At 44.0% G+C, this 21178-nt stretch overlaps 2 protein-coding genes across 3 annotated transcripts in view; one reads left to right on the top strand and one right to left on the bottom strand.

The window, feature by feature from the left end:
* Nucleotides 1-8795: 8795 nt before the first annotated feature.
* On the bottom strand, nt 8796-16843 carry LOC101914992 (glutathione S-transferase omega-1). Its single transcript, XM_055798011.1, has 6 exons — nt 16694-16843; nt 16469-16577; nt 14597-14819; nt 13205-13306; nt 10974-11080; nt 8796-9345 (listed from the first exon to the last, which is right to left on the bottom strand). Exons 1-6 carry the CDS (start codon nt 16725-16727, stop codon nt 9192-9194), a joined length of 729 nt encoding a protein of 242 aa, XP_055653986.1. The 5' UTR covers nt 16728-16843; the 3' UTR covers nt 8796-9191.
* A 2567-nt stretch (nt 16844-19410) lies between these two features.
* CFAP43 (cilia and flagella associated protein 43) overlaps nt 19411-21178 on the top strand; it is a 50571-nt gene continuing 48803 nt past the window's right edge. For both annotated transcript variants that reach the window (XM_027789302.2, XM_027789301.2), the window contains exon 1: nt 19411-19513. In XM_027789302.2, the coding sequence (XP_027645103.2) occupies nt 19428-19513 (86 nt within the window). In that variant the 5' untranslated portion in view covers nt 19411-19427. The remainder of the gene's footprint in view (nt 19514-21178) is intronic.

Here is a 21178-nt window from a genome sequence, read left to right as displayed (position 1 = left end):
TTCAGGCCTTTTTAAAGCCCTGATTCCAACGTGCTAGCTTTCATCAAGCCTAGCAGCCTAGAGTTTTGGCATACAATTACGGCAACGCTGCAGTACATAAATGTGCCTTCTGCACCTGTAGACAATATTCCTAGAGATGGACAAAAGCTCCTGAGGTAACAACCACTCTGCAGCGCAAACCTTAAATGTGCGCTTTATGGCTGGAGATTTAGCTAGTGCACTTGGACACAGCTATCTGTTTATGCTTGGTTGGTGTGTAAAGTCACTGTCCTGGGAAGTCCTTCACTCCTCCAGCAAAGGGACAGATCACTCCAAGCTTGGCTAATGAGCATGTGAACTTGAACTGAAAGTAAACCTCTTGGGCTTGTCCTCTCAGTCTCATCAATATACAATTGCCTTTCACTTGCTGCTGTATTTATAAAAAGGAGCTGCCTTTTATTAACGACTGTACTCCACCAGCACAGTATAGGGTTTGCGGACTGAAAGCCCTCTGTTGTGGACCTGGAAACTGGATGCATACCAGCCATTCCCCTGCTGCTGCTGCATGGTTAACTGCCCTACATCATATTCCAGGTCTCTCTCTCTTAAATACTTAATCTCTTCTAAAATCAAAACTCCCAGGAGAAACTTCACCAAAAAAAGATTTAGGAAGCAGCACTCTATTCCAGCTAGAGACATCTCTAATCTCAGTTTTTATTACCACTTTAAAATGATCCCTGAGAAGAGAGATGATTTGGTAGTGGTGTACTTTTGACATTTTTTCAGCATGTGGAGAATAAACAGCTGAATATGAGGAAGCTACACAAAGCAAATCAAGTCTATCACATGCCAGAAAAACTCGAGTAGCTCCTGGCTTCTGATGCTGTCAGGCCTATGTGGGAGGGTGAGCGCAAGATTAAAACAGCTAACACATAGCAGAGTATCTCTGCTGCCCTAGTTTAGTAGATAAACAGACTAAAGACCTGGGCATTTTTGCTTCCAATACCCATATGTTGTTTAAATGTTTCAGATGGCAGAAGCTGACTCAACAATTATGGGGAGAGGTTTTAGGCATTTACAACTTCTCTTTTGTGGCAAGAATGCAAGTAACATTTACCTCCTGCTCCCTTATTGTCCAATAAAACTCCTCGTCTGGTCATTAAAAGCTTCCTATAAAGTCTCCTTGTAACACTTTAAAATAAAGACTTTGCCGGTTTACATCTGTGTCTCTAAGCTATAAACTCACAAGTCACAGTAACTGTCTATTATTCTGTGGCCCTGTAAAGTTGCTGTGACATTGGGCATTGACTGCTGCTTCATCTGAAAACTTCAAACCAGCATTTCAAATGCTGGAAATTTGGAAATAGATCAAATAAAAGAACATGAGACTGGCAGGTTAACTGTGAAACTTTTTATTTTAATGAAGGTTTTCAAACACAGTTCAGCGTTTTTTCAGTTTCCAAAAATTCCTAAAACATCTGAGTTCACTGAAGGTCATCATTAACCCTCTCGAAACCCACTGAGGGGTAGAAACCTCTCTCAGATTAGTTCTTTCAGACTGGGGGTGTTTCAGCTGCTTGCTATCTACTAGGAGCTCTCTGGCAGACTGTCCGGCCAACAGGCCCAAGCTGAGTCATGTCAGCGTTTAGATGAATGTACTAGCACAGATCTCTGTAGCACATCTCTCCAGTGTGATGAGCTACTGTACTTGCTACAGCCTGGTCCTCCTCTTTCTACACAGGTTTCCCCATGGCATTTAAGATTTAAATGAAGTTACCTCTGTGCGATACCCGATTCTGGGAAAACTCAGAAAGGTCACGGAAAGCTCATGAATGCAGGTCGTCTGCATCCCTGGTCCCCCAGCATGGTAACAGACCTCAGTGGACAGGTAACACTTGCAAATGCAATAAGCAGCCTTTTCCACAAGCGTAAGAAAAAGACCTCCTTTTATGCGCTGACTGGATATGTAACTGATATATTGGGCAGGTCTTACAGATTTGATATGAAACACCTCTGTATCTCACACCCTTCATGGTAATCAGATACATAATTCTGATGTGTGGCTAATACTAAAGATCTGCAGACCTTCGAAAAAATTGTTCATTCCACACAGGAATGCATTTCTGTTTCCCAACTCAGCACAATGTTGTTTTGCTACTATGCAAATCAGGGTGATATTTGCGTTGATACAAATTAGCACTTTTCAAGCATTAAGTCATCCAGAGAGACAGGCAGGACAGTAAAGGCAGCAGAGTAATCTGCAGCTAATAATTTATCTGATGACTTTATACCACTCAAGGAATATCCACCAGCAAGGGCAGAATCTCCTTTATTTCAAGTAGGCAGAAATGTCTGTTATCAAAAAAGCAAGAGCAACCTCAGAGGACATGGTAACCTACAGGAATGCTAACATTAATTTGGTCAGGTACCACTAGCAGTCAAGCTGGGAGCATGGGTCTCAATGTGATACTGCTCAGGATTTGCCCACTATCTGAGCAGGTTTCATTGTCTCTGCTCAACTGCGTTATGGTTCTTCACTTGCAGATCTAAAAGCTAACTCAAGTCTGTCACCAAGTGCCACTGGCACAGTATCAGATATGTGTCTTGTATTTATCTGGGATGTGTTTGTTTGGAAAGAGGATTCTCGGGGTATTGGTTCAGCAGCTCCAACCAAACATTTGAGCTGTTGTACCCCTTCCAGGTAAATTTTGAAGCAGTCCTGCCTTTTTCTAAAAGGCATTCACATTGCGGCAACAAACTAGGTTATTTTTAGCCAGCTTCCTATGCAGTCAGTGTGTTCATGCATATGGGGGGGAGGAAGAGGAGGGTCTATCCCTTCATCTCCTGCCAAGTAACTTTTGAATCCATACAACTTTAACTAAATTTGACAGATCTGTAGAGAGCTCAGAGACACTCAGCTCCAACAAATTTTAGGCAAGCAGATGGATAAAGAGCAGAAACTCTAGTAACACTGAGAAAGCACACAGATCTTTTCAGATGTCCTCAGTGTAGTAAAAGGGAGTTGATACTTATGCATTCCTAGACCTGAAGAAATAGGTGGTGAGGAAACAGGGTTATGTTATTTCTGCAACTCTCAAAATGATCCACACAACTTTGTAGAGGAGCCTTGAGAGAAGATGAAGGCAGCAAACAAACAGATATTCCTATCATATCTATTGGACAAGTCTTCTCCCAAACCAGAAATCTGAACAAGCCCACGCTGTGGATCAACTAATGTTACAGTGCTCTTTCAAAGAAACTTCACTTTCTAGTTACGTTATATTTAGGAGTGTCATCTTGGACTCCTCAGCTGCTAGAAGCAAAATCTCTGGCTGCAAAAGCTTGAGGGACTCTATAGAGCAAAGCTTTTCAGTCATTGTTTGCAGAGGTACTGCTTTTGAATAAAAGCATTGAGTTTTTAAAAGATTATGAATGTCTAGCTAAATCCAGAGCTTATCTGAAGTGTTAGAGAAGAAAAAAAAAAACAAAAACAAAGAGTCAGCAATTTCTGTCTTGAAGGTAGATCTTCAGCTTTACTGATTATTTATATAAAATCTCAGCTTTATTGATCTGCTCCGAGGTGGACATGCAGGAGGTACTGAAGTGAAAATACAGCTTAACTGGTTAGGCATTTGAGCACTTTTTAAATGTCTGACTGTGGCACCATTTTAAAAACTGTGCAAAAAGAATGAAGATTAAAACCTCAATGAAGTTCTTAAGTGTCCTAGGTGCTTTGCAGGGAAACGAGCCAATTTCAGATGTGAAACCATCTTCAAACCCACCATCAGACTCACAGCCATTAATAGTCTCAACTTAGCAAAGATTTTACCATGTGTAAGGAGCCAAGATTAAATTTCTGTCTGTATTGTGCTGCTTTCCAGAAGTGCCACAACAGCATCATTGGAATCTCAGTTGGGCACCTTTCTGCAAACAATCTAACATTCAGGATCCAACACAGTATAATACAGGCCCAGCAGGCAGAGCTAGGCAGAACCGGGATCAGTAAACTACATTGTTCACAGCCTGACTCATCAGTTTCACCTCCCCAGGTGCATCAAGGCAGAAATCCATTATATTGCTCCTAAACTTCAGTCTTGCTCTCTAGCCCTCTGCTGGGAATCAAACAGCACAGAGGGATTTCCCAAATCCACAGGGAGACAGTACATAACTTGCTAACATGTTCCAGGTCTCACGCCTGCCAGCTCACACCAGGCAGGGCAGAGCAGCCCTGGACTGTTCCCATGACTGTAAGCACAAGTGATGCATAGTGGCTCTGCCTGGCCTCCGTCACACAAGTGTTCCCATGGAACAGAGGTGTTCTGCACTGTCAGCACGATATTCCTGCCAGTTCAGTTCACCTTCAGGGTTATGACATCATGTCAGTATTATGAATCTCCTGCACGCAAAACTAGAGAAAAGCAAGACTTGTCCACATACAGGTTTCTAACAATGGCCCCACAACAACTCTCTCCTGCCAGAGCCACACCTAGCATAGCTTTGGAGGTGAAAAGTTTGATCCAGAGCAGATACACCAGCACAACACAGCCCAGCTACATAAAGCATACAAACAGAAACTGAGGCACCAAGCCTGTGGGTTAAGACATTGGTTATATCCAAGCTATCTTCCCACAAGGAGAAACAGCCTGTTTTCCCACAGGAGAATCACCATGCCTTAGCTATTACAAGTAAGAGGAGACAGACTCTGCTTCCAAGCCTAAACAAGCACAGAAGAGAGCTGTGTGATAAATGTAGAGGAGAAAAAAAAAAAACAAGAAACACAGCCACACTCCAACCTGTGGATTGGCCCAGAGTGCATTCTTGTTTAGAGCTCCCTTCTGAGGATGGTTTTAGTGACAGGAGGAAAGGCACAACAAAACCATCCTTTGGGGAAATGGGAATGTATGCAGAACTGTGGGAGGGGCAGCATCAAGCCGTAACGTCTCACTGTTGGTCCTCATTTGATTCATCAGGAATGCTGAAGTTGACAGGTTTTTCCTCCCTTTCCCCCAGCCCTGCTATGCCTTTGTTGTGCAGCCACATAGGTGACTTGTGTAAACTGCAGCTTACAGGAAACACTGCCTGAGCCCTGCTCAGCTTGTGGCTGTTCAGTGCCCTTTTTCTTAGCTCCATTTCCCCTGGAGAGATGGCTTTTTCCATCAGGTTTGCCAAGAGCAGTGGTTCCAAGATGCAAACCTGCAGCACATGCTCTAGTTCTCACAGAGTGCCTCCCGTGCATCAGATGGCTGTGAAAGGCACGGAACAGGCTTGGTACATTGGTCCATTAACAGGAGCTGCATTCTACCTACCTCATGGACTCAGATACGCTGTGACTGCACACTGCTGAACAGCTGTCACCCTCCACCTTAGACACAGCTGCATCTCACAGATAAGTTTTAAAAGTCCTGTTTTAACAAATTTTAGGAGGGAAAAACCGTAACATCACATGGCATTACTAATTTGCTCTGATACATCAGCAACTGCCATCCCTGTTGGCTTTGGACCAACAGTGGAAAAGACTGCTTCCGTTTTATAGAAATTGGGGACGATTTAGTAAAATTGCATTCAAACTCATGACCATAGAGAGACTATATTTTTTATCAACAATTCCCAAGTGAAATCAGTGTCCAAGGAACAGCGGTGAAATAATTGGGCTACTAGCAGAGAAAGGAGGGAGAACAAGAAACATCCAGTTCTTAAAACCTTGATAATGCAAGTGAACATTATAGATACCAGGACACTGAAAAACTGGGGAGACTGGGGCCAGGAGATGTAACACTGTGCCAACAACACGTGCCTAGCACATGCAGTCACACACAGCCAGGCACCTCTGACGAGCAGGACAGACGGCTGTTAAATGAAGTATGGCAAGAAGCTGAGACTAATTGAAACACAGCAAGAAGCCAAGATTTCCTGTTCCTTTTTAATTGATTAGAAAAAGCAACAAAGCCACAGGCATCTGTATGGAGCTCACACAAGTGTTTCAGGTGTCCCTAGTATGTGACATTTGAGACTTTTTCAAACCAGTATCTCCAGTTACTACTATTTCCACCACAAGAACCACAGACCCTTCTAACACATCCCTGAACACTTCCCTCAATTTCTAAAGCAAGAACCTTCTATCATAGCCACAGTCCCATTCCCCCAAGTTCCCACTCAACTTATCCAAAACTCATTAAACCTCCCCAGATATGATAGCCTGGGATCCCCATCCCTCCTTCCATCTTGTCTCCCTTCTACCTTGCTCTTAAGTTTCAATATAAGGGGTCCTATAATGACTATGAAGAACAAGAGGCTGGACCACATCTTGCATTATGGCACGTAACAACCATCTCAAGACATCAGTAAAAGTATAGGGCCATGCTACAAATGCAGGGCAGAAGGAGGCACAATGCCTTCCTAATCTGAAGTATCTACCCATCATGTTCCTAAACTCACTATTTTTACAAGACATACTCTGTCCTTTTTTGCTTAACACTTTTTTCTTTTTTAACCTATGCTGAGAGCAGTTATATTTCATGGTACAATGACAGGGCACAAAAAAAAATAATCAACATTGTTTGTAAAAGCAATTAGCACCACCAACAACTTTCAAGGGCAAAATATGGAGTAGAAGGTAAGTAAATACAGTACATGCTGTACAATCTGATCCACAGGTTTTAAGGAGAGCTCTGACCAAAGGGTTAAGCTTTTTATCTGCTTGATCTTTTTATTATTGACTTACATTTTTTCCTCTGTTGACCAAAACTGAAGATAGTAGTTTTCTTTTCTTGGCCTCCTTAATAGGATGTATCCTTCACAGGCATCCCTCCTGAAAGGAGAAAGCCACTCAATTCCACCTAACTTTTCCTTTCCTTTGAAGGCTGGGCCAAAGTGTTGCATATTCACTGCCACATTAAAAACACTTTGCCTGAGGCCTGCATTTCTTGGTGTGCTGTAATGAGTTCAGGACCCCAGCTGTCTGCCTTGCGATTTAGAACACTGATATTTAATAGTAAATTATAAGGCAGAATATTGCATTTTACTTTTTTGCTGAAGTAGCATGTTCATAGTAGTACACCCTACAGCCACTAAAGATAGGGAGAGCATATCTTTCTGTTCAGTCTCTGGGTTACCACGGCCTGGCCCTAACCAGTTCGGGTTTTGGATGCCAGCCTCTGCTCTTAACACATTATTGGATCTCCCTAATGTCACATCTTCCACTAGTGTCCAATAATACCTGATGCAAACTGCGACATATTCCCAGCATGTTTGTGGAAGCCAACTATACTAACAGCTTTAACAAGCCCTACAGAAAGCAGAGCAGCTAATAAAACCAAAATCTTCTGCAGTTAATCCTTGGAAGTTTGCCACTGAGATCCCAGCAACACCATTTCAGGGACAGTAGTTTCATAAAGCTCAAACCCTGGTTTCGACTAATGAAACAGCCTAGATGCACATTTGACAACACACCTCACAGCTTTATGCTTCCTCTGGGTTCTCTATGAAACATGTATAAGCATCACATTGGGATTGGAAAGATTTTTAAAGAACATCAGCATTCTGGAAGGAACAGCAAAGTAATTAGTATTTCTTTAAGTAGTGCCAGATGTGTTTAAAAGCCACAAAGATAAACAGGAGGGGAAAAGCTGCATAGTTTGAATTAAAACTAGTAAGAGCATAAACAATCCCTTCTAATAGCCACAAGCTGACAGACCAAGCTCCTGCTAATTCTTTTTCCTCATCAAATCCATCTTTCATACCTGCTTTCCTACTTGACATTACACAAGCATGCACCTCCTCAGGGTTAGCGTGCTGGGGTAGAACATGTTAAAAGTAGTAGTATTAGTCCAGTTTTCCTCCAGAACAGCTCCAAAACACTCGGTGCCTCAATTACCAGGAAAACCATGAACCACCACCTTCTTCTATACTACCTTACCTCACTGCAGTGGGAGACGGATAAGAACAGCCTTGTGCATCTCATGAAAACTGCCTCAGCACCACAGGAACCACAGTCCTGTCCCTGAACATGCTGCTTTGCCTTATTTCTTTCTGCATGCTTATTCCCTGGAATTATGGCTAGTTTGTGTTGTTAGTGGTCTGCGAGAGAAAGACATATACAGCTAAGCAACATCAGAATGGGGCATAATTCTTTAGATCCTCTATGCAGAGAGAACAAAAAGAAAAAAGAAAAAAAAAAGAGAGAGGAAGAAGTCTTTCCTGTGTCTACTTTTAATTCAAATAATCTTGTCCCTACTCTGCTATATTAGCATAAGGATAGCTTCAAAAGATGTCCAACTGCAATGCTCTGATCCTGCCATTTACCTGCTGGAACAGAACATTTTCATTCCTTCACCAGCAGCAAGACACCACCAGTACATAATGCTCTGACTGAACTCCTCCTACTTCAGTTCTCCGATTTCACCTACATCTTGACATGTATACCAATGCTTTGAGTTCTGGAGCGGAACAGAAAATAAATGTGCTTCTGCTGGGTTTACTCCCTAATCCATCTTAGGACCTAGAATAAACACAACCCTATTTCAGAAGGGCAGAGAAGGATTATAACCACACACTCCCCCTTAGCATATCTAGCTCAAACTGGACGCCATTACTAGATGGTCCCTACAAACATGATTTCAGCAGGGATAAGGGGGTAGGTTGCAAGTTCAGTGGTTTAGCAATAGCACTGTTTAAAGAGGAGGACAGTTTAGACTAGGTTACCACATCTTAATTTCAGAGACCACACTATCTGTTTTAGCCTTCACAATGCCTCATTCCTCTCTGCACAACCAGTCCAGCGACTAACAGCTGCCTGGAAAGACAAAAGAAAAACTACATTTAAAGACAACAGTGTCTGCTTTTTATTTATTTTCAGGACACCAGTATCACAATTTTTAAACCAAGTAACAGAGTTAGCTCAGGAAGTGCCCACCACAATGCCTGCAAAAAGGCCAGAGATAACAGACCATCACCTCTGAGTAAAGCCAACATTTTTCCTTCATGCAATATACATGGCCAACAATGACTTTCTATCTCCTGCCTGAAGCCAGCACATCCTCCTCCTGACAGGAAGGAATGGAGTTCACAGGCAGCTTCTTAGCCTTTCCAGCACAGATTTTTTCCCCGTTATGAAACGCAAACACAGAAGAACCCATACCAAATTACACTACATCCCCACAGCTCACACTGAAAAGAAGCACTGGCACTTCAGCAAGCATGTGCCTACTGGCACCTCAGAGCCCATAATCACATGCCTCAGGGCTGTTCTTCAGATAGAGCTCAAGGTAATCCTTGAATATCTGTGGGTCAGTCATTGTAGCCTTGACAGCAGGGTCCTCCTTCATGGCCTCCATCCAGCGTTGGAGCTTGGGGGTGTGACTCAAAGAGCTATGGGAAAAGGAAAGAGACTGAGTAATGCAAACGGGAAATGTGGAGGGCATCAAGGAAACAAACCCACTTGTGTGGTTCTATTTTACTGCTTGTTTTGCTTTCTCCCTCCCAGAATAATGTTCAGCTCAGAGCACGTGATGGAAATACGTATCAGATCACAGAAGACAGACTACCATTTGCAAAGTGAAAGAGTTCTTACAGAGCTTGTGCACTGCAAAGCTGAGTAAAAACACAAACAAGCACTTACTGTGCCAGATACCAGCATGTTTTTACTTACATTACCCCTGCTGCAAGACACGGCTCTTAATTATCATCTGCTCTGAGTTGAGGCAGAGGCTTGTACACCACTGCTTCCCTCCGGAATGCCTTGTTAATGGCAATTCTTGAAGCAAATGCTGTGTGCAGCGGTTGAGTTCTGCACAACCCACCAACTTCTCTCTCTTGCATACCAAGACAAGCTGTGCCGTTTGTCACTACCCTGCAACCCAGCAGCTGAAAATGCACACAGCCTATTGAGGAAACCGAGGATTTGACTAACAGACTAAATCCACAAACCCACACAGACACATTTGAAAAAAAAAAAAATCACCAAGACCACTGCGTGGCAAACAAAGTTTAAAAGTTTAAATTGTTATTTTCATTCTCTTCTAGCAGACTGACCAAAGTACTTTGCATTACAGTTTCCAACTCCCAAGTTGATGCATAGCTTGCCAGGTAACTCCTAACCCTTACCCACAAAGCATCTTAACATACAATGGCTCAGATCCTCAGTCATTCAGATACCTTAATGACTCTGGACTTATGCTCCTATATTGCTTGTAATATTTCCCCTTCCAGGAGACAAAGTAGGTCAGCCATCCATCAGTATCGTTCTCATTTTACAGCATCCCAGAGTTTCAATGGTAAAAATTCCATGTGTCTTTCTTGTTCTTCAAGAATAGTTCAGGCACCAGGGTAATACTAACTGTTCTATACTCATCTTATGCTTTTATTACCCACCTCCTCATACAAGCTGACTCTTTAGTCCAGTTCTAAGCCAGCTATAAAATAGTTCTCCTTTGATACCATTTCCCTACATATTAATGCAATACCATGGTAACTGGATCTGTTTAAGGATATAACAGACCAATACATTTGTTTATATATTAAAAAAATGCTATTACAAGAGGGACAAATCTATTAGCTACAGCAAGATAGGGTAACAGTTCACCCATTTCAAAACAACATCACTCTCCTTTGTCAACTAGGATTTCCAAAAAGAAGACTGCATTTCAACTCTTAAGTTTTGGACCAAGAACTTTGAATCTAGGCCTCCACAACTCCATCCCCTTCAAACAAAGATCATTTTCATTTATGATGTTAGGAATGGGAAGTCCTGTACTTTGACCACTTCTTCCAGATCTGTCAAAACTATTTCACAGGAAAACAGGCCTGGTGAAAGAAAGTTTGTTTACAGAAGATCCCTGAACAACTCATCTCTTTGAGAAGATGCTTCCCCCAAACTGTTACACAATACAAACTTTCTTCAGCAGCTCCCAAGAGTGGCCCACTGCTGCAAAGTGTATGCAAAGAATATTTATGTTGAGGCACTTCAGTACACACTAGAAGCTAGGCAAGGTACTCACTCCTTCAGCTGGAATGGTTCCAGACGTTCAAACCATGGCCAGATCATGTAGTCAAGCATGGAGATTGAGTCCCCACCATAAAACACAGTGTTGCGTTTGGACAGAATCTGTGAGAGATGATAATTGCCCTCAGAAGGAAAATTACCACAACAGAACACTAACAAAAAGCTGTAATGGAATGCAGGCATACTGAAGGGATCAGACAGCAAATAATGGAGATACAGCACATTTCTCCTGTGCATGCAATATCTGGGGAGTCAGAGCTAGTCAGTAAACCAGCTGCAGTATCAACCTTAACTATTTCATACACTGTCAGTTCAGCTCTTCTCCAGAGGTTCAAAAACTGTCAAAAAATATTAATCACTAGTGAGGCTGCAGTCTTTGCACAAACAAAAAGGCATTTAGCTCTCACAATCTGTCAGTTCATGATTTCTTACCTGTCAAAAAGCATTAACAGCACAGACTAATCAAATGTAACAATACACATGCATTTCTTGAGCAATAAATCTAGCTAAATTTAACATCCAGGTAAATTAGAACTCCATTTTAGCAGGGACTTTTCCCATGGCACTCGAGGCCAAGTGGTATCAGGAAAGCATTTCTAACATTACAGCTAGAGCTGGCTTTGATTCCAGGAGCACAGGGAACAGAAAGCAAGAATAACACACACATACACCAAAATGAGTTCCCCACAGCTCAGCATAGAAAGCAGGGCCACAAAGAATGCAGCAAGTTCTCCTGTCACATTTATGTTTCTGATACATTTCAAGTGCCGTGGTCATTCAAATTTAACATCCTTCAAGGATCCTCCAGAGCCTGGTCTCTTCTGTCATAAAACTAGCTCCTCTGTTTTCAGGCACTTTGGCATTTTAGAGGTAGAAGTTGAGAGACCTTACAAATCTGTCTTTTTGGACACACAACACTATACTCCTATGGCATTTACACCCTGTCCCCTAATCCCCACGATCTAGCAGAAATTTTAAAGCAGTCCTTCAGGAAGCATCAAGCTCTTTGAATTCCCAGGCCTCTGGCAGAATGTAACCCAGCAGTTGCACAGTTGCAGAGATGGGAACACAGCTCCCTCTGCCGTATAGCAGCAAACTAAACAAACGCGTTTGAAAACACCTCCCTTCTTGAGTATCTCTCGCAGTAGGCTGAGTGAAGTTTGAATGGCTCTGTTCCTTCCTCCCATCCTCAGCCGACCTTCAGCTGATGCTGCAAAGCCCTTCAGGGTATAGCAAAATAGACACTGACACTGAAGGAGCAGCAAGTACTTCACAGCATTAATAAAGCAGGAAGAAGGTTAATTCTTCCTTAATGTTTGTTAGATCTGTATTTCACTGATGTGAAACACACATAGCTTCCCCCAACAACTCATTTGTCATCTGCACTACTCTAGCATCAGCCTGATCAGACAGACAAGACTACCCTGAAAACAATTTTACTTTGGCAACTCGAGGGGCTGAGAAAGCAGAATGCACAGGGCTGTTGGGAGAACTAGGAAAAGTACTAAAAAGCTACTGGTAGCTTTGCACCAGAAAAGAAACACTCTGGAGGAATGCTTCTTGATCAAGACAGACAAGCATTAGTCATGGCTACTAAAGACACAGAAGAAATGGGTTCATGATAAAGGCAAGTCCAACAGCTGTTCAGACTAGCTGAGAACAACTGCTGACACAGATTGTTACTAGTATGGCATCAAAGCCACCCGACACTTTCTGGAGCTCTGCTAAAGTTGCATTACACCACCAGCAGCAGAACATGGCCCAGGGCTGCATTTTTGCAAGTGACAGATTACATTCTGCTTCCCCCTACCCCAACAAAAACAAGCTCTGGAAGGAAAAAGATTTTATATCATCACCAGGGTACCTGCACTCATTTCAGCAGAGCTACAGCACAGATGCTCTACAGCAGCTCCAACTCCTCAGCTCTTGCTCTTAGAACATGCTGCAAGGTCTCCTTGCATTTAAAGCAGAATATCTAAAACAACAGTCAGCTAGAATTAAAAAGAACTTCACAAGGACACACAGCCTTCATTACAGATGAAGTTTAGTTTAGCTACTTGGAATTTATGCTAATGGTGCTGTTGTGTATCCTAGGCTGGGGGGTGTAAATTGAAAGATTGTTCCTTGCTGTAATGAGAAAAGATGCAGTCCAAAGGACAAAGCACGAAAGAAAACAGGGATCATACAAAGACAGGCAACCTGCTCATTATCATGAAATACTCTTACCTCTTCAAGTTTGCCAAACTTTTCAGCAATCTCTGCTTTCAGTGCCGTGGCATCCTGACCATCTTTGACTGCCACAAAATACTTGAAAACTATGGGCGTTATCTATTCAAATGGAAGTATAAAGTTTTTAATGTTCCTATTACAGTAATACAAGCAAGTCAGTCAGAGCTTAAAACGTTAAGTTAGATGTTAAGATACCAGATGCAAGTTAAATCTTAAAAGCTTTAACTTTATAGAGTTAAAGAAAGTCTACTAATAAAAACCTTTTATACTTCAGAAAAGGTAAGAAAAGGCTTAAAGGAAGAATGAATGCAAATACTAATGGATTTTAGTCTTGTAGTAAAGAGAACAATGAAAAGAACATGTTTCCCATTTGTACACGCTTACCAAAAAAGTAGCAAAAAAAGGTAGCAAGGCGCAGAGTGGTACTCTTTTCCCAGTTACACATTTCTGAAACCCAAATGCACTTTAACTATCAACACTTAAGGTACTTTAAGAAAGAGACAGGCAGCCCAGGATATGCAAGCTTCTACAAACCTGTGCATTTTCTGATTTGGTAACTGCCAGAGAAATTATCATACAGCACCAGAAAGTTGTGCAATGGCCAAACTTAACACATGTTCACAGACAAACATTTTTCTAAGATGTCATTCATACAACCAACACTCAGTGCATGTTTGGGTTCTTGCAACGTGCTTCCCTGTAACCCTCTTCTCATCATGCTTATTCAGAAAGACCTATCGTAAATATATACTCCTTTCTACCCCCTTTTTTGTCCACATCTCTTTGCATCTTCCATTGCTTCCTTATATCTAAGCTGACTTCTTTCACTTCCTATACCCTTCAAAGCACATGCTTGTACAGAGGTTACTTCCAGTCAGCCACAGCTGCCCACCTCCAACCCCTCTGGAAGGCCAAAACCAGTCTTCTTATATACATCCCATGTCTATAGCCACCTGACATCTCTCACCCATGGTTGTAGGCTCTCTCAGGCACTCTTCACATTCCACATTCACAATGCACTTCCTACAGAAAGACTTGGATTAAAATACAGCAGTTGTCACTACCTAGGTCTCAAGCAGTCAGCTGGTTTGGTCTACTAACCTTTGCCCTATTGTAGGATGCTCAAAATCCTGCCTCAGTCACATACTTTCACTAGTTTTGCTGTTCTCCTGCATCCATCCCCACACATAAACGCAGGGAGCAATTCAGACACACCATGGTTTGTAGGTGCTCACAGCAAGAGACTGCAAATAACCCCTCCAGTTATCTGAATGCTTTTCCCAGACGTAAGACCTGCCTTAAAGCATAAAAGCAGCATTGGCAACAGAGCTGCAGTTCTTGATGCTATGGTAAGGTAAGAAACTGAATCCCACAATGATCATGCAGTACCTTTGAGAAATGTTCCAAGAGCATCTTCTGAAAGGCTCGCTCATACGGGTCCGAAGGCATCAGCTTCTTCCCTGGAAATGCTTCATCCAAATATTCGCAAGTGATTGGCGACTCATAAATCAGCTGGCCCTTGCTGGTCTCCAGAACAGGAACCAGCCCAAAGGGATTCTTCTCAAAGAACCAGTCAGGTTTGTTCTTCAGATTGATGTTGATTACTTCATAGCTAAAAAAGGAAAAGAAACAAGACCTAAACAGGCTCAGTCATTACACCTCAATAGCTACAATACTTGAGAGGCTGAATCCTTGCTCCCCTGCTCCCCCTTGTCTTCACTGAAGTCCTTTGCAGGACCAGCCATTTGAGAGGTAGAATTACTGCCGGGGGCACTTCTGTTTTCTGGAGAAAATCCGCACTGAGTTACAATGAGATGTTTGTTAAACTAATAAAAGACGTATGGACAGTCTGCAAGCACAAGATAGGCAGCCTTTATAATCATGCTGAAAACAAAGGTCAAGCTCAGAATGCAGCACTTATCACATGCACGTTCTTCTAAGAAAGAAGCATTTGACTGCAAATAAGCTACCCTCTAATTAAGAAATGCAGCTAAACTTTAACCCGACATTACACCACAGAGCAAATCAGGAGAGCATCCTACCTACCTATCTCCCCCACCTATGGCCTCACACAGAACAAGTGTTTAGGGAAAGGCAAATAGAGTTGATAAAAAAAATACATGGGACATATGCCTACGTTAAATTAACAAACCATAAGTTACATGCTGCGTTACATGCATGACCCCAGAAAATTCCTAGTAAGCCCAAAGGTCTCCTAAATACAGCTGAACCTTCAAAACAACTAAAAGTTACCAGAAAGTGACTGCCACATTTAGATAGCCATAAAACCCCTCCAAAATCACTATGCTAAAACAAATGTCCCAGCTCCAACAATCAGTTCAAAGACATTAAATAAAGACAGAATTAAACTGAGCTAGTTTCCATGCACCTACTCCTTTGAAAGAAGACCCAAGAAGAAACAAAACAACACTCATCTTGCTGTCAGCAGAACTGAGTGGTAAGCATTCACTGCGCTAACATGAACTCGCAGCCCTGTGCTGGTAAACAAACTGTTGGCAGGCCTGGGACTGGGTGGGAACCAGAAAAAGGTGGAAAAACCTGTTACTCTAAAGCTGTAAACTGAAGGAAGCATTAGTACCCATCGAAAAACACTGAAATGATATGGCTATCTTGAAAAAGAAACAGACACAAGTACTTAATGCCATTAACTTACTACAGCACAAGAATGAGAAAACATCACATTGTATAATTTTATACATGTTATATATATACACAGTATGTTCCTCAAATTTTTAAGGTGCTGCTTGCTCACTGTTGTGTGCTAGTATGCAACAGTATAACAGAAACACTGCATATTCAAATCTCCCAGGATTTTCACTGCATCTTACATCAAAACTAACAACAACATCCATTAAAGCACCAGTCACATTTACCCAGGACAAGTTCAAATGCCGTTATTGTAAACATTCCGGATGTCAGGTGAGAAAAAAAAACCATCAGCTTGGAGTTTTTCCCTACAGATTTACATTGGGCCTTTACATAATGTATTTCATACACAGCCTGCCTACTTCCCACTTCAGCAAGGCCCCTCTCCAAAAATAAAGTCTGAAGAAGATCGAGCTTTACAGCAAACTCAACACAGACACCTCTTTTCTGCCAGCTCTTTCAGGGATGTTTTGTTAAAAACCATTTTGGAGGCCCAAGGAAGAAGAGAGGCTTGAGCCGCCCCCCCGGTCCCGTGGAGCCCCCAGGCCCTGAGGGGAGCAAGGGGCGCCGCGCCGGCCCGCCGGGAGGCCTCACCTGATGCCCTTGGCGCGGAGGACGAGACGCGCCCTCTGGGCGAAGGGGCAGAACCGCATGCTGTACAGCCGGATCACCCCCTCGGGCACCGGCCCCGGGGCCGCGCTACCTGAGGGGAGAGGAGACCGTTACAGCCCTTACTCGCCTGGCGCACAGCCCCGCGCCCCCTGCGCAGGCCGCCCGCCCCCGCTGAGGCGATGCGGCTGCCTGCCCGGCGGGGCTTACCCTTGCCCAGGCTGCGAGAGTGCTCGCCCGCCATGGCGATACGCTACGGCGATACGCTACGGCGATGTGCCGCGCCGTGCCCCGCCGCACCCCCGCCGGCACCGCCCACAGGGCGGGACCCTCCGCCCCTCAGCGCAGCGCGGGCCGGGGAGCGCGGGCCGGCGGCGCTGTGGCGGGGCTGTGCGGAGCCATGCCCGCCCCCCAGGTGGCACTGCCGCCGGTGGGTGGCCCTCGGGGGGGGGGGGAAGCTCGGGTTGCCTGGGAAGGAGCATGGTGCACGCCGGTGGTCCCTCTCTGAGCTGCCCACCCTCCCCGGCGGACATGCTGACCTGCTCGCTGGGGCAGGCACTGTTACGCTGCTCTGAATACTCTCCTTTATAACCTCAGCATAACCCACCCCAGCTGGCACTCCCATTTAAATAGGAAACCTATGGCAAAACACCCCATATGCCTGGTCTTTGCTTTTTTTTTTCCAAGTGGTGCCTCCAGCAGCTGGTGAGGCACCAGGCCTGCCTCTGCTTCCCTTCCCACCTGGGCAGGGTCTTCTCCGGCTCCAGCAGCACTGCATCACCTGTTGCCCTTCAAAATCCAATCAGTCCTACCCTGAGGGTAACAGGGAGAGTTTCTCTTTCCTACAGCTATACTGTTTCACAATGAAAACCCAAAAGGAGGCAACAGATAACCTAACGGGCAAGGGGGCACACCAAAAGTTAGATTTAATTTAATTACTACCTTGCAGCCATGGAGGGATTCATGCTTGCTTCTGCAAACATGATCTCTGTGAGCATCAGTATGTGCATAGAGGAAAAAACCTGAAGCACAGACTGAAGTTCTCTCCATCCCTTTTCCTCCCTCTTCAGCAGAGATAAGGGCACCAGGGCCTTCCTTGTACCAGCTTTTCCCAGACTATAATAGCGGAAATTGAGGAGCTTTCCTCTTAATGCATTTATTTCACTATGTCCAAGTTGATCTATGGTCCCAGAATTAAAATGTTTCCCTTCATGGGCCTCCACATACTTCCACGCAGCCTCCAGGCCAAAGCTGTATGTTATTAGGAAACAGTACACTTGTAGGCATCAGAGGGCTGGGGCAGCCGAAGGGAAGGAAACTCCTGGCCTTCCTAGCAAAGGACACCTCTCTGCCAACCCCCCAAGGCTAATTAGAAGAACTGGAGCATCTCCAGTCTCATCACTGGATCTGTGCTTGCCCAGTGAGGAAATTTTGCCTGTTGCTGACTTTTGGTTTGGTTTTGTCACTGGAGTTGGGCCTCAGGCATTATGTCACAGACACCAGTGTTTTCTGTGGTGATCTCTCCTGCAGGCAAACACTGAGAAGGCTGCTAGTCAAGTGACCATGAACCTAACACCATTATCCATTTGAATGGACGAATAACGTGATTTTTTGTTAAGTCATTGCTGTTTGATTATGTAATTAATAAGCAGCTCAAGCAGTGAAAGGGAGTGGTAATTGACTGCACAAGCCTGCCATGCCCCTGGGCAAACAGAAGCTATACATAAGATGTCCTTTGCCAACAAAATAAATTTCTCCTCCTATCAAAAAAAAAATGTTAGAGGACTAGAGGACTTATTTCTCATTCCTCTGAGTGCCTGCCCTTAGGAAAGATTCAGCAACATTTTGGGTCATGAAAAAAAGAAAATTCATTTGAAGTTTCTTTCAGCAATTAAGAACAACACAGGCAACCTGCTAACTCACAGCCTAGAGACAGGCACGCAGGAGCCCAAAGCAGCATCACAAGATCTGCCTGCTGCAGTAGCTCCTCAAAGGCACCATGGAAAAATAAGTCTATTTCCTCACCCCATCTTAGTTTCACATGGCATACAGAACACCTGCAGAGACAAGAGATAAGGTACAGGGTTTGTCCTGCTGCCTCTGGACAGGAGTGCCACCCTCCATCATGCTGTATAGCACTGAGTGCACAGTAGTGTCACAACACTGCACACCGTCACCACATAGATAAGTAATAATGAGCCAACATAAGCAAAACGCTAAGTAACATTTCTCCCTTTGGGACAGGGAAAAGGAAGTGTTACTACTAATTCTGCTTTTAAAATACTTGGAGGTTCCTACTGTCCCTTCTTTCCAGTGGTCAGCTTCTCAGCTCTCCTTGAAGCTTCAGGAGCACCACCTTATGCACTGCAAGAACAACTGCAGTACCTCATGCAAGGAAAACCACAAGAAGTGAGGGGAAAACAGGTGTAACTGCCTCACCAAGCAAAAGGCTAAACACCACTGGAACCAGAGCAGCACATGCATGGCCACAGCAAGGACCCATGGGGTAGCTGAGGAACAGAACCCATGACTACTCCCCCAAGGCTGGCCCCTCTATCTGATAAAACCACTGCTTTCTGGACACAGCAATAATGATTACCCACGTTAAAAGATTACAGATGTCACAGATGTCTGTGACTTACAGGCAGAATTACCGCATTAAACATAGGTCGCTGCCTATGTGAGACAGTTAGGTATGCTACCGACTGCGCGACTCAACACATCACAACGACCCGTCCCACCCACAAACAAACACCCTACTGCCCCCTCCCTCTGGCGCTGCTGGCCCTTTAAATACCTTCCCGTGCTGGTTGGTTGGCTGGCGCACGGGGGCAGGCCAATCAGCTGTCTGCTTTAAGCCTGGCGCGAGGTGTCGCGTCAGCTAATGGTAGGAGCTGTTCTTGTTTCTAGGAGACGGGTGCAAACAGGCCGGCGGTGTGGGGCGATGGAGGCGGCTGATGAGGAGCCTTGCGCCGAGGCCCCGGGCGACCGATGCTGCTCCTCAGCGGAGGAGGCAGCGCTGGAAGTGAGGTGGGGGCCGGCCAGGACAGCCTGCGCCCTCCGGGCCTCTACATACACCTCTGACCTTCAGCCCAGCTGGGCTGCCCCCGGTACTCTGGGGGCCTCGCTCCTCTCGCCATGGTCAGCTGTAGGCAGCTGTCAGAGAGCAGGGCCGGCCTGACAGGGAGGGGAAGGGGGGCCGCTGTGCTGTGGCTCCGCGTCAGGGCGGCAGGTAGTGGCGGGGGTGAGAAAGAAAGAAGCTCTTGGACTGCAGCATATAGTGGGGACAGAGCCATTGGTGGATTTAGATGAAACTTAGGTTCTCTGCCCTTAGTATAAGGAGGCTCAGAAACAGGGAGTAAGCAACCCTGACTAGTTTCAAGCTGGAGCTTGGTGAGTTGTGTGGTACGAGTTGTTGCCTCTTCCTGTGTAGTGGTTCTGGCACCATGCGGTTCTGATGAACTCTTGGAGCATGCTTTTCTTTCAGTACCTGCTCTCATGAACCCAGGCAGTTCAGTTCTGTTTGTGTCCATGTTTTTCTTCTGTTTTACCCAGGCTACTTCAACCTCTAGGATTTCCGTGGCTGTTCTGTACCTCTTAAACCCCACTGTCACAGTTTTCTGCTATTGCTTTTAACTTTCCTGATACTCTAAATCCTCACTCGTGTCTTTCTCTCTCAGCATCCTAATCTGCATGTCATACTTACAGATTTTCATTTTCCACAAACATGACCCACAGTACATATAGAAAAACACTTCTCTTCCAGAGCTCTTGGTAATCCAACAATTTACTTTCTGGTTCTGAACAAATAGGAGCTGTAATGAGTTAAGCCCTTCATGCTCCACCTTGATTGAGACTTTCACAACAATCTAGGATGTTCAGAAATTTTTTTCTGTGTAATGGGACAGATGTCTTGACTTCCTTGCCCACTCTAAGTATTTCAGCAGTTTTATCAACGCTTATGGATAGTATGGGACATAGGTCCATAATTCTAGGTGCAGCACTTCTTAGAGGAAAAAATTATTTGTTCCAGTAATGTGAGAAATATGGTTCAGCCTTAACCACTCTGATACTTGTGGAGTAAAAAAGATAGTCTGAAGCATGTCGTTGCTATTCAGAGGGGGTCCCTTGTGCAAACTGGTGTTACTCGGAAGAGCTGTGATGCAGGTTTTCTTTGTGAAAACACCATTATGAAATGAAAACATTATGCAAAACAAAACAAAAATGTAAGCCCTTTTGAATGTGAAACAAAACCTATTCCCATAAAATAGAAAAGTTTAAAGTTTGCCTTATAAATTAATATGAGTAGTAGTATGTATATTAGTTTTAGAAGAAAGTGACAATTATTTTGTAGTGGGCAATTGGAATGCATGTCTTCAGAAAACAGAACTTTAACAAAACTCATGGCTTCATAAAATCTGTTTTGTACAAACTAGCATTTTTCAGTGGAAAAATGCTTTGTAAGGAAATTTCTAAGCAACTCTTAATTACTTTGCTCCATCTACATTTCACCAACTGGCAAAGTTCATGACTGAAATATTTTGACACAGTGTTTATACAAAGCTGGAGACAGACACAGCATGGAAAATGTGAGCAAGCTATGGGTAATTACCTGACTGTGTATAGTACCACTCAAAGATGCCATCAGATAACAGCCTGAATCCTTGTTCCCTTAAGCCTTTACTGGTTATATAA

The sequence above is a fragment of the Falco peregrinus genome, chromosome 1, assembly GCF_023634155.1.
Source record: "Falco peregrinus isolate bFalPer1 chromosome 1, bFalPer1.pri, whole genome shotgun sequence".
NCBI lineage: Eukaryota > Metazoa > Chordata > Aves > Falconiformes > Falconidae > Falco > Falco peregrinus.
This window is presented reverse-complemented; position numbering and strand designations above follow the sequence as displayed.